The following is a 13164-nucleotide window of genomic DNA, read 5'->3' as shown; positions in this document are numbered from 1 at the left end:
ACAGAGCTCAGGGCATCCAAACAAACGCTGTTTATAGGACACCCCCGTGGCAATGTAACAGTCCACAGCTGCTAACAACTTGCCTCCTCTTTCATCAAATGCTGGGCCCATCTCTTGTTTCCCAAATTGTATCAGGTTGTCACTCCTGTTACTCTTCAACAGGTGCACAAGATGAACACACAATCTGCTGCATTTCAGAAATTTTCTTTCCTTCCTGATTTAGGATTTTATTTCCTGCTCTAAGTCATGATCAAACTGCTGCAAATTGCAAACTCTCCCATTTCAGTGCTGACACAAGTTGTCCAGGTTATGCAGTATACACCTTTCCCATCAAACAAACATGATAAACCCAAGATCAAAGACAGGCTCTAACATACACTCCAACTTCTGTTACAAACTCAGCCCCCTTAGTCACAACCACTAAAACCTTCATAACGTGCCAGGACCACGCAAGTCTTAACCTTTTCACACTTGAATCCCGCTGCCTCAAAAACCAAAGAATTTAGCCCAAGGAGCCAGAGATAAAGCCCCTTTCTGAGAAAAACGCTTCAGGGGAGCGGAGACCACACCAGACTCAAATAAAGCCCTTTAGGCATTGCTGCATTTTTCCCCTGTAATGTTCCAGACAAAGGCTACGCGAAATCTGTCAGACACATCCCATCACATCACATCACAGGCGTGGCCTGTCCGGGAAACAGACAGGCCAGACAGGGCACAGCGATGTGCAAGGCTGAGCACTGCGGGGCCCTCCTAAAGGCGCAAACAGGAAAACACCCTACGGCTGCATCCTGCCGGGCCACAGCGGAACACGAGAGCGCAGCCCAAGGGAATCACTCACGACACCAATTATTTAACAGAAGAACTCAGAAGAGCTACCTGCAGCGGCGGCCTGCCCAGGGCCCGTCCGGCACCGCCTACCACCTCCGAGTCCCGCACACGGGCACGACCCGCTCCCGCCGCCGCCCCGCCCCGAGGAGCCGGCCCGCGGAGCACCACGGCAGGCCCCCACACGCGGCGGGGGAAGGAGCGGAGGGCGCCGGGACAGGGAGGAGAAGGGCCGGGAAGAGAAGGAAGGGTCGGGAAGCGAAGGGAAGGACCGGGCAGGGACGCGGCTCCCGCAGCCGCGGCCGGTCCGGCAGCGCCGCTTCCGCCCACGTGACGGCGGCGGCTGGGCGGCCCGGCAGCGCCCCCTGGCGGAGGAGGGGGGCGGGGCGGGGCGATCTGGGAAGTTCAAACAGGGCTGTGCGTCCATCTCTGACTGCGCGGTGTGATTCCAGCTGGGCGGGACAGCATCAGGACTAATATAACTTCATAGAATCATCGAGGCTGGAAGAGCCCTTCAGGATCAACCACTCCAACCATCCACCCATCACTGCCACTGTAGCCCCAAACCACTGACCTGTAAACCCAGAGCCAGAAGCCTCTTAAACACCTCCAGGGATAGTGCCTCCACCACCTCCCTGGGCAACCTATCCCAATGCCTGACCGCCATAACAGTGAATTTTTTTTTTCTGATATCTAGTCTGAATTTACCGTCTCAGCTTAAGGCCATTTCCTCTGGTCCATCTCACTGCAGGCACGGCAGCCCCCACCTCACCACAAACTCCTTTCACGTAGTTGTGGATGGAGAGTGATGAAGTTCCCCCTAAGCCTCCTTTTCTGTAGACTAAATAAACCCATTCCCTCACCTGTTCCTCGTAAGACTTGCTTTCCACACCCTTTGCAAACCTTGCTGCTCTTTTCTGGACATGCTCCAGCACTTCAGTGTCTTTGTTACAGTGAGGTACCCAGAACAAACACCAAGGTGTGGCCTCACCAGTGCCCAGTACAGGGGGATGATCACTGCCCTGGACTTGCTGGCCATGCTATTTCTGATACAGGCCAGGATGCCATTGGCCTTCTCTGCCACCTGGGCCCACTGCTGGCTCATGTTCATTCAGCTCATTCATATTCTGTGAACAGCGTTCAGACTTTGGCTTTACCCCAAGTCAGAAGCACCCATAGCAACTGACAGTCTTTGATGTCCGTGATAATCCAGATAGAATAGTTACTCTCTGACTAGTGATCATGAAATTTAGGATTTGCCATCTAACCGTAAGAAAAGATGTACAAATCTGGCTGTAGCCACTTGTAGCCACTGCTGAATTCTGTGAAAACTGGAATTACCTTCCAGTTCAAACTTTGCTGTGATGGAGGTTCTCTACAGGATCGATACGCTTAACTAATTTTTAATATTATTCATGTAAATTAATAATACTGTATTTCTTCAATACTCGAATGCAAGGTTAAGGATAAAATAATTACAGATTACTTGAACTGTATGATTTATTCACATTAATACATCAGTTTGTCTTTAGTTTATGGCTGATAAAATGTATTTTCCAGGCCACGACCTGGAAATAAATAAAGAATCAATAAAGAACAACAGAAAACATCTTTTCCAAGGTTTTGTTATAAATTGCCAATATGTGGACTTATAACATGTAAAAGTGTGATTTTGTAATTCCTGTATCATTTTTCCACTTGGCTGAAAGAATTGAGATTAGCTCAGTTGCTTAGTTGGTTAGAGCATGGTGCTAATAACACCAGGGTTGTGAGTTTGATCTCCATGAGCCATTCACTTAGGAGTAAGACTCAGTGATCTTTGTGGGTCCCTCTCAACTCAGATTCTGTGATTAAATATGACTGACCAATTCAGTCTTGATGAATGTACTTTTATTTTCCTACTTATTTAATGACATACTCTATAATTTTATAATATACCATTTATAAGGGCTAAGGTTAAAATAGAAGTTACAGTTCAGCACTTTTTCATTTCAGCCACAAAATGTAACTGTCTCTGGCTAGATATACAAAGACTGGATAGGCAGCCATAAAATATTGGACAAAGTTTCATAAAGCTGTTATTAGGCAGAACTCTCTAGTTTCCTGTCTCTAGTTGTTAATTATGCGAGAAGTAAAAAGAAACCACACCAAAATGCAGAATCTAATGCTAAAATGTGTTTACAAATTAAAACTGACAAAAGATAATCTTCCAGGATGCACAGTACCATCCTCTCCCCTCCTACTTAAGCTTCCCACAGATGCTCTTGAGAAAGGGCCTTTGATCTTCCAGTACTGACTTTAAGACAAAATATTCTTAAATTACATATTTAAAATTACATAATACAAACCCTTGCTTTACTAGAAAAATATTTATATGCTGAAAGTGACTGAACCTATTGGGAAATAGGTAGGTGGGAGGGAAAGCAGTATGGTCTTGCATTAGGAAGAGGTGTATTACTATAGGTATGACCCTGAAACACAAAGGAGAAGAAGAATGAGAAATAACCCAGAAGACACAGTCCAGAATAGGCTCCCTGCTCTGTTTCACTTCCAAAATTATTTTTAAAATTCTGCATTGATCTGTATTTGCCTAATTTAGGATGCAGGAAATTATTAGTTATCCATGAATGATAAACACACAGGAGAAGAGTACTTCTGCTTTAAATTAATAAAATTAAATAAAATCTTTTGTCATAGGTTTCCCCATATTCTTAATTCTGATGTTAGTTAAAGAGTTTTAAAAAATACATAGAGGAAAAACCACAATCTGTCTTTATGACAGCTTCTGTACTCTTTTCGCCTCTTCTGTGATGCTTATGATCATTCTTCTTCATTTTCAGGCTGCCACACATTTTCTTTTCTCTGGAACAGATATAGCAATTCTCATCTTCTGAAGAAAATCAGCATTATATCCACAAACTCGAGTATTAATTCACTCCATCATCTAGCTGAAACCTTTTATAAGAATGCAACAGATGTATTTATTCACCAGAGTTTGTTCCTATTCAAGTTCGGAGAAGTCTTCCAAGAGAACTAGATAAACCTCTCATACAGCATTTCAAACTACATTCTACTTATCCAAGGTCAGGAAACGTGATAGAGGAAATAACTCTGCATTAACTGAACTATTTAGCCTGTCAGGTCTTTTCCATTTATTACTTAGCATATTCTCTATGTCCTGTGGTGCAGCTATGCTATACTCACCACAAAGTGACAGTATCCAGCACCTCAAGACAGACTTTCCATATTGTGATCAGGCAGTTATACAGTGTCTTGGTTGTTGAAATCTTAGAAAGAACTGTGTAAAAGTAATAAGTCCCTAGATTAGATCCACAGAGATCTTTTAAAGTATTTTTCCTTTTAATAGTAACTGAAATAATTGATATGGACAATGTATCTTTTTTTTAACTTTCCTTTAGTTTAGTCTGATTGCCTAGTGAAGAATGTCTGAAATACTATGTTATTAGACAGAAGAAATGCCAGACAGATTTTAATTGCATATTATTTCACATAAAATGCAGGTTTATTTGTCTTCTAATATAGGCAATTTACTGTTTATACAGGACAAGAATAAAAATATATAAACTACCGAAGAAAGTCCATAAATTATGGCTCAACATTATAGTAATTTTTTAGCTATCATCAGTTTCTAACATGATACAGACAATTACTGGGTCAAGAATTCTTTATATGTATACTTTATTTCAAAAGAGTGATCTGAAGTGCTCATTTTTAGAGGTTCTATGTCTTTATTACAATTATGAGATGAATGATGGAAGCTTTACCATTCAGAAAACATTTCCTTGTGCCTATTAAGCAAAGAATTTGTAAATATTACAGAAAACACTGTGATCTCAACAATTAATACATGGTTCAAACAAGACAATGTATCATGAATAGCAGTAGCACAAATTATACTTGCTACTGAAGATGGTTTTGTGGAACCTGGATGTTGGGCAGATACTTCTTGTAGCTAATAATCAAATGTCACAACACACATACTGGCAGTGGATTATCCCAAAGACATTCTCAAAATTCTCAAATTTCACAAACAACTACTATAAATAAAATCCTTCTCTTTAACAGTAGGTAGGTGGCAAATGTAGGACCTAAGTTCTTACAAGTTCCAGAGGATGTGTTGCCCACATAAACTGCCCTCACACCTGTCATGATATATATAATTACTAAGATTTGTGTTAGAATGCATGTAATTTGCTATATGTGCCTAGAATAAATATATAACTTCAGAAGATTAGCTAATCAAAGGTATGGCCTTTCCTATAAACACACAATAGGATGACATTTTAAAAGTAGAAAGCTTTACATTTTACAGTTTTTCAAATATATTCTCAATTATTGGATGTTATTTCAATATTGAATCCAAAGTACATTTACACAAATGTTTTCAAAGCTGGGAGTTCCTGTGAAAGACAACAGCAAAGTACAAGTTACAGTATCTTTGTGTGACTATCCATTTGTACAGATGGCAGGTGCTGAAACGGGACATCAACCAGCCTCTGATTTCCTAGGAGCTGTCATCAGTCAGCTTTAGGTCCATACCTGGTTTAGTCCACAGCTAGCCTTCCTGTACTCTCTTGGCTGCCAAAACAGAAAATAATTTTCTCCTGCAGGATGTTCTGACCAGAAGCTTCTCCAAGTGACCTTCTGGGTTGGCATTTCTTTATTGATTATGGGATGAACAGCCAACTAGCATTGCTGACTGACACCAAGCAGCATCACTGTGCTTCTTACTGTTAACATTGTTCCCCTTCAGCTTCTGCTTCAATACAGCTTCAATTCATCCTCTTTTTCTACTGTGATATACTACTGTCACAAGTCCAGCTGTTACTTTTTATGAGATGTTCCAAACATTCAAGTAGACTCCACCCCGTGGTAAACGTAACTCTTAAGTACCAATATGCCTTTAAGTAGTGCACTGAATATGCTAACATTAGCTAAAAACTGGTGAAAATAACTCTCATAATTCTATAAATTTTGAAAAGTCCATCACTTGCCTACAAAGTAAGTGTAGTAGGCAATAACTATCATTTACTTAGTATTTTGTTATCTCTTGGTCCAGAAGTAGAGACATAAACAATTTCTGTTCCTTAACCATGCCTGTTTATAAGCACTAAAGTGCAAGAAAGGAGATTTTAATGATACAAAAGTTCTGAAAGGTGTGACAAATAAAGCAGTGATGCTTAAGAACATTTATTTTCTGAGACAGTACCACAAATGTGAAGGCCAAAGGGCACACTAAATGTTCTGTGGGAAAAATAATATAGCTGCATAGGTGAAAAGTTGGTCCCATGGTACCTAAATGCTATACTCCAATTCATCAGGATGGGGGTTGGATTCTTATATGGATGTAGGTATGATCTCTTTAATGGAGTTCTGCATTCCAACACATTTGAAAATGGAAATGTGCATCATTCTCATACAGAACTCAACTGGTTGCTTTCTTTTTTCTACTTCCAGGATATAAATTAACTGTTTATGCTCTAAATGCTGTAAAATTATTTCAGCTATTAATGAAAGATAATCTATACCTCCATGAACATATGAGCAAATGCTGAACTCTGCTTACAAAAGTAGTCACTAGTGACCATGGGAATTACTGGTTCTACATTGTGAGTCTCATGTATTTGTAAGCATTTGCTAGAGTGAGGCATCCCCCAATATATATAAGTGAACAGTCAATTGTTTATGTAAACAGTATGCTCCATTTTTACTTACACGTAAACTTAAAAAGCAGATACTGCATATCACTTACTATCTTTTTGATCAGATGGTTTATGAAATGCTGGTCAGTGAAAGTCAACCAGTCACGTTGATGTTAGAAAATGCATCTTTAGGACAAAGGACACAGGGAGAAACATAAAAGGTTGGAAGCATAGAAGCATATCCTCATAACTACTAAGCAATCCCTATTGCTGGATGACCAGATGGAATCATCATTTAGGTAGGTGTCATCAAAGTTCACAATCTTCAAGTCCTTCTTAAGGTACATTGCATTCAGATTGCTCAGTGTTCGAGCAAAGGTATATTTGGATGCACAACTATATGCTTCCATACTGTAGACCTTGTGGAAGTGCATATCAAAATATGGATTATCCTAAAAAAAAAAAAAAAGAAGGGAATAAAATTGAGAGATCACAAAATTATTACATGCAGTACAGTGTAAAAATGGCAATCTGTTGTTCTCTGCCCAGCTACCTGCAGGGCTTTTTCTCTGATGGGCTCTAAAGAACTTTGCATATTTCTGCTAATTATCTTAAGTGGTCTTTTAAACCTTTAAAAAGTAGCAGCATATAATTAGCTGTAACTCTTTGTCATTGGGAATTCTTGAAAGTAAAACTTTCAAAGTTTAGTCAACCAATATGCTGCACTTTATTGAGATTATACAATCTTGTTTTGAAATGAACCAATTTGTCATGTTGCCTAAAACCCACTATATGAAAAGCACTTGTCTTGGACTATAACTATGTATGTCTGTCAGAAAAATAATACTGATTGCCCCTTTCTGCCCTAATTTTCTATCTTTGTATTTTCTGGTTCTTTGGCACAATTAATCTTAGCAGCAGCTAAGTTCTGTTACATTCAATGGATATGAATACCCATTATAAACATTTAAAGCAGTGTTAATCATCCTATAATTAAGAGTTTGAGGTTCATTTAGGCTTTTCTTTAATCAAAAATGAGACAGATTTTGATCATCCCAGTTGAGAAAGGCTGGATCATCTCTGAACAATATTTTATCACAACACTTCAGAAATAAAGGTTAAATTAATGCAGCAAGTGATAAGGAAATCCTCTGGCTGCCTTTGGCCGCGGAGAGGACAGGAACATTTTCACTTGTATGGTATTTTACATGTTGACTTTGTCGCACAGAGACATTCAAATGAGGGGGTCACAGTCTCCACAGAAATATTTAACAAAATGTTGTTTTCAAATACTTGTCAAAACCTATGGGATTAACTGCATTTTACACTGGGAGCTGCAGGTAGGGAACTTTTATTGCCCATTATAACAAACAAATTAGAAAACAACCAGCTTCTGCCTCAGGTCTCAACCAGAGGGAGATGAAGATGATTACAACCATTGAAGATGATTACAATAAACACAAAAATCTCTCCTTCCTCTTCTGCAACAGTGAAAATGTGATGTGGAGCCTCTCACATGCAATAAAACAAGAATTCCTTGTTAACATAACTTTATTTTTCAGATAATGCATTTTAATACTCTTATCCTAAACTGCAACACAGGAAAATTATACTCTATGTATTTAATAGTACATAACACTTACAGTATCTGCTTCTTTTCCATCAATCATCTCCAGATCTTTCAAAAACCACTTTTCAACTATTTCATATTTCTCCTCTCGATTCACTCGCCAGTGTTTCACCATACAGATTTCTACTTCTTTACTCGTAGTCACTGCAAGGAAAAAAATAGTTTAGATATGCAGGCAAGTACTTATGCAAAGTTATGCTAATATAAGACTTAATCAAACTACATTTTAGATATTAACTTTAAATCATGACAGGCAGGGCTGTATAGGCTTATACTGACTTATTAGTTTTATTTTGCCCAGGTAGTAGGAATAGAACCATGTTTTCAGTCTACGAGACTTGTCAGCCTCTAGTAGATCCAGGATTTACCTTCCCTAGTGTGTAAAGGGAGTCTTGTCTGTTCAAAAGCCTTTCATGTGAATTCATTAGCAGTGCAGTGAAAGCCTAGTTCTGGCACTGGAACTGCACTTATGGTTTGAGAGGCAGTCTTTTTGGGGTGCTGCAGTCAGAAGACTGCAAAACTTCTATCAAGGCTCTGTATGTACATAACTTGTGCTATACTTTCTATTCTGTAGAGGAAGTTCTTTTATGTAGCCATTTCTTTTTCACAGCAAAACTCTTATTTCTCTATATAATATGTAATTAGGCCACTTAACAAAAATAACGTTTAAAAATTATCTTACAGCTTCAAGTTGCCCAGTGCTAACTTTATATAAATTACTGTTTTCCAACTTAGCCAGGAAATTAGATTAAAAAGAACACAAAGATGCTCTGTGCAATAACTACCATTATTAATTGATTACACTGAGTGCTGTGTAGGAGATTGGATTTCTGTACCACACAGTGATGAGTGTGAAAAGCACCAGAGCCTGAACAACCTCCTGCACATCCAGCTGCTGGTGGCAGGACACATCCCCGAGCCATCTGGCAGCCTAAGTTTAGGGCGAGATGTCACCTATGTCTGGCAGGAGCATTTCAACACCATAGCATGAGGCTAGAAACACAGGAGCAAAATTCTTTTGTTTCTAAACACTACCTGAATTTTTGAAAACCCATTTTGAAACTTGACTAGTTTTATCTTACTCTTGTTAAAACTTCTCTTGCTTCTCACCTGCTTATAAGAAAATGGTTATTAAATAAAGACAAACAAAGGATGTATATTGGAGATATGCCTTCTTTCTACTGAAAAGAAAACCAGTGGAAAATATATGAATTGATTATAATTTCTCTCAGCCTATAGCTTCCCTGCCTGGGAAACACAAATCAGTCTTGCTTTTTTTTCTAGTCCTATCAAGCAGAGTTGCATGATGATTTTTAATTAAAAAAAACTCTCAAACAAAAAAACAAAACACAACCCCCCCCCCCCCAAAACAACCAAAAAACCACCACTGTTATCTTCTATAGATGAGTTAAAATCATTTTCTTTTGCAAGCAAAGCTAGTAGACTAATCTTAGGAAGCTGCCTTCATACTTTCAGTTTCTCCCCTTTGTTTTTTTTTTGTTTTTTTTGTGGGGGGGGTGTTTGTGTTTTTTTTTGTTGTTGTTTGTTTTGGTTTTTTTTTTGTTTTGTTTTGTTTTGTTTTGTTTTGTTTTGTTTTGTTTTGTTTTTTTGGTTGGAAATATATTGTCTTCCTCAGACTTAAAACAAAAGGAAACAAGCCCAGGCCCAAAAGCCCCCAGTCCTGTCAGAAACACAGAGGGATGTCCTGGTGGACCTCAGGTCCCCCACACTGCCACTATCCTGGGACATAAGGACAGAGCACAGATGTGTTAGGAATACTGAAACCAGGAGTATGTCCTGCCCAGTGCTGAAACTTGGGTGGAATAGTTCCAATTAAATAAATCTTCTTTTCCTGTATTTTACACATTGCTTGTTCTTGCACTCAGTTTAAAGAGTCAAAGAAAAAAAAATACAGAGAACATGAGCTCAGATCTACCATGTCATTCTATTAAGTTCTAAAAGCTTTTCTTGAGGAGGGCACAGCTATGGCAATGCCTCAATAGAGCACAAACTGTTTCTTAAAGTCTTCCATGGACTAAACACCTTTTTCAGAGTCTCTGTTGGACAATACAATGCTAGTCCTACCATTCTTTCTCGGGCATACCAGTACTGGGTCGTGAAAACCCCTGAATGTGGTTGCATTTCAGCCTTATGTTCTTCCAGGGTTTATGAAGCCTTCAGTGAAAGCATACTATTACCTTCACGCAAGAACTGGGACTTGCTGTTGTGAAAAGAAGGGGGAATAATGTTGGCAGAAAAATGAGATTGTTCAGTTACCCACACCAGGATTTTGTTGTAATACAGATTTCAAAAGGCATAGACCTCTGAAGTTTTGCCTATAGTTTGACTGTTTGGCTTTGTTGTTTGGTTTTGTTTTGTTGGTTGTTTTTGTTTTTTTTTTAATTATGATAATTTGAAATGAACAGGAATACACAGAGGTTGCATCGCAAGCGTAAGATTTTGAGATAATGTGTTTTGCTCCTACAGAATCACAGTGGAATACAGTGGCTGCTGGCAGCCAGATGCAACCCATCTTTCAGAGTCAGATTTCCACTCTACTCACCACTTACTTGACTGTGCCTGAATATAAGAAGAGACTTTAATATTGAATACTGGAGAGATCCCACTCTTAATACTCTACATAAATTTTCCTTCATGTCTTTAAAGACTTCCAGTCAGTTAATCTGATTAGAGGCTTTCTTTAATGGCTTGTTCTCTTCTACCTTAAACTGAAATTTTTAGTAAAGGTTTTAAAGTTGCATAAGGTTATTTCTCCTCTTTGGATGTTTCAGAACAGTGAACTATTTAGATCTACCACATGCAGCTAACCATACTTCTGCTGGGTTATGAGTAAGGTTGGTATTTCTGTAGGTTTAGAAGCTCTATGATATTCAGGAATTTATTTCTTGAAACTATTTTTACAGCTCTAAAATACAAAGCATGTTCTACCAACATTATGGGAGTACAGGGAACATAGACTGCTCAGTATTTAGGATAATCTGTAAGACAGCTCATTTATTCTAAGGGCGTCAGATGTTTGTCACTGTCAGAAAGACACTGATAACAGAATACTGGATACTAACCCAATCTATGTCTCAAGCACACAAATTATTTCTACCTGTTACGTATTTTGAACTTGAAGAGGAAACAGATTGGAAGAATCATTCACTTCAACCTAAATACTTATTCAAAACCAGAAATGCTCTCATCGGTATCTTCCAGTGTTCTGAAATATTAATTAAAAAAACCACTCAAACAAACAAAAAAACCCCAACAAACCAGTTTGTCTGAAACCTTGTTCTAAAACCTCTATGAAACAGATTCCCTTGAAAAAAAATTTAGGAAGTAGCCAGATAATTACCACTCACAGCAATCTTGTTTTACTCACGGTTTGCCCTAATTGCTAACTCTAATGTGTATTTACTTAAACCACAAGTCTAGTTTGTTGTTCCTGATGTAATTGGGACAATATGTAGAACATGAGACCAAGTTGGGGGATAGTGCAAAAGCTTTTAAAATGACAAATGTTTCCTGCAATGTTAATGCATTGTTACGCTTTCCTACGGCAAACCCGATTAGAACCGCAGTAAGAGTCTGGTCTTTTCAGCGCAGATCAGACGCTCACAGCACTGCCACGGCCTGAGCACTGCCACCAGTCTGTCCTGCAAGCACCACGTTTCTCCGGGAGGCTGGTGTCAAACCTCGAGCCCGTGTGAATCAGAAATCGGAGCAAACGCCGTCCCGGGGGTTGCTGGCGAGGCGGAGGCAGCGAGCTGGGCTCCGTGCCCCGCTGGGGAGCGGCGGGGCGGGACGCGGTGGCGGTCCGGGTGGCGCTGCCCGCTCCGTCCCGGCGGCGCTCCCGCTCCCTCGCCCGCCCAGGTACGCGCACTCCGCATCCCCACGCACCCACCCGCGCCCACCCGCGCCCGCCTCCCCCCGCAGACCCAGTCGCGCCCGGCGGCCGCCCCCGCACCTGCGGCGCACAGGTAGTAGCGCTGGGCACCCGCGCCCTCCACCTCGATGAACTCGTGCAGCCTCTGCCGCCGGGGGCCGAACAGCCTCTTGGCCAGGTCCTCCTTCACCAGCGAGGACATGGCACCTGCGGAGCCGCTCAGCGGCGGGCGCTGCTCCCCCGCGCCCCGCAGCCGCCGCGCCGCGCCGGGCACCCGCGGCGCTGCCAGGCGGGGGATGCGCCCCGGCCGCGGGGGGCCGCGGGGCGCGGGGGAACCATGGCCGGCACCGACCCCGCCGGGGCCCCGCTCCCTCACGGACAACTCCCCGCGCCGCCGGGACACCCCGCTTAAAGCCCCGGCCGTCGGCGCCGGGGAAGGCCGGGCCGCGGATCTCCCCGCCCCGCGCCCGCCCTCCCTCCGTGTGCCAGCGGGACGCTCCCATCGGACGGGATGCGAGACCGGCTGCGCGCCCCCGGCGGTGTCATAGTGAGGTCCCGGCAGAGGTGCCGTCGGGGCGCCCGCCCGGTCTGTCCCCCGGCCGTGGGAGAGGAAGGAACGCAAAGCAATCGCACTAAAGGCACTTTACTGAAAAAGAGAATTGTCAATTAGCGCAATTTTTTTTTTTATCAGTGGATGAAAGAGTTAATGGAATTTATAAAGGAATTAGATAGATAAATTTATAAAGGAATATTAATTTATAAAGGAATTAGATAGATTAAATAGCTTTATGAGTATTAATAGTGTAAAGAGGAAAAATTACCTTATGCCTTATATGCTCCTTATAAACAGAAAGTGAATTCACCTCCAGAGGAGTAGTCAGAGGGCAGGAGCAAACTGGGCACCATTCCCAGAATGTTTACATCTGTGAGGGCCCTTTCACATCAGACATGAGTATATTTGCAGAAATTTTTGTTGTTCCTACCACTCTGCAGGTGTGTAAAGTTCCTGCAGGTAGATGCTCTTCCAATTTCAATATCCATGGTAGCCTGCGTTAGAGTTTTCTTTTTGGACTCGTTTCTAGCTGCTTCTAGAAGCTGGATGTTCTCTTCTAATTCTTGTCCTCAAGGTTAGTATTTGTGAATACCTTAAGGAG

At 41.3% G+C, this 13164-nt stretch overlaps 2 protein-coding genes across 11 annotated transcripts in view; both read right to left on the bottom strand.

Annotated features, from left to right (window-relative positions):
• Positions 1-965, bottom strand: part of EXOC1 (exocyst complex component 1) — a 31332-nt gene extending 30367 nt beyond the window's left edge. For all 9 annotated transcript variants that reach the window (XM_027885549.1, XM_027885553.1, XM_027885554.1 and 6 more), the window contains exon 1: positions 877-965. The gene's annotated coding sequence lies outside the window, so the exon portion shown is untranslated. The remainder of the gene's footprint in view (positions 1-876) is intronic.
• Positions 966-4330: 3365 nt separating this feature from the next.
• On the bottom strand, positions 4331-12228 carry EXOC1L (exocyst complex component 1 like). 2 transcript variants are annotated; one of them, XM_027885563.1, is made up of 3 exons: positions 12092-12228; positions 8132-8262; positions 4331-6940 (listed from the first exon to the last, which is right to left on the bottom strand). In XM_027885563.1, the coding sequence occupies exons 1-3, from the start codon at positions 12210-12212 to the stop codon at positions 6677-6679; spliced, it is 516 nt and encodes a 171-aa protein (XP_027741364.1). In that variant the 5' UTR covers positions 12213-12228; the 3' UTR covers positions 4331-6676. The 2 variants fall into 2 exon arrangements, with proteins under 2 accessions (XP_027741364.1, XP_027741365.1); XM_027885564.1 differs by lacking the exon at positions 12092-12228 and adding an exon at positions 8921-8947.
• Positions 12229-13164: the final 936 nt, after the last annotated feature.

This window comes from Empidonax traillii, unplaced genomic scaffold, assembly GCF_003031625.1.
Source record: "Empidonax traillii isolate 1590-97213 ecotype Southwest subspecies unplaced genomic scaffold, ASM303162v1 scaffold167:size2001844, whole genome shotgun sequence".
Taxonomy (NCBI): Eukaryota; Metazoa; Chordata; class Aves; order Passeriformes; family Tyrannidae; genus Empidonax; species Empidonax traillii.
The sequence above is the reverse complement of the archived record's forward strand: the minus strand, read 5'-3'. Positions and strand labels throughout refer to the sequence as shown.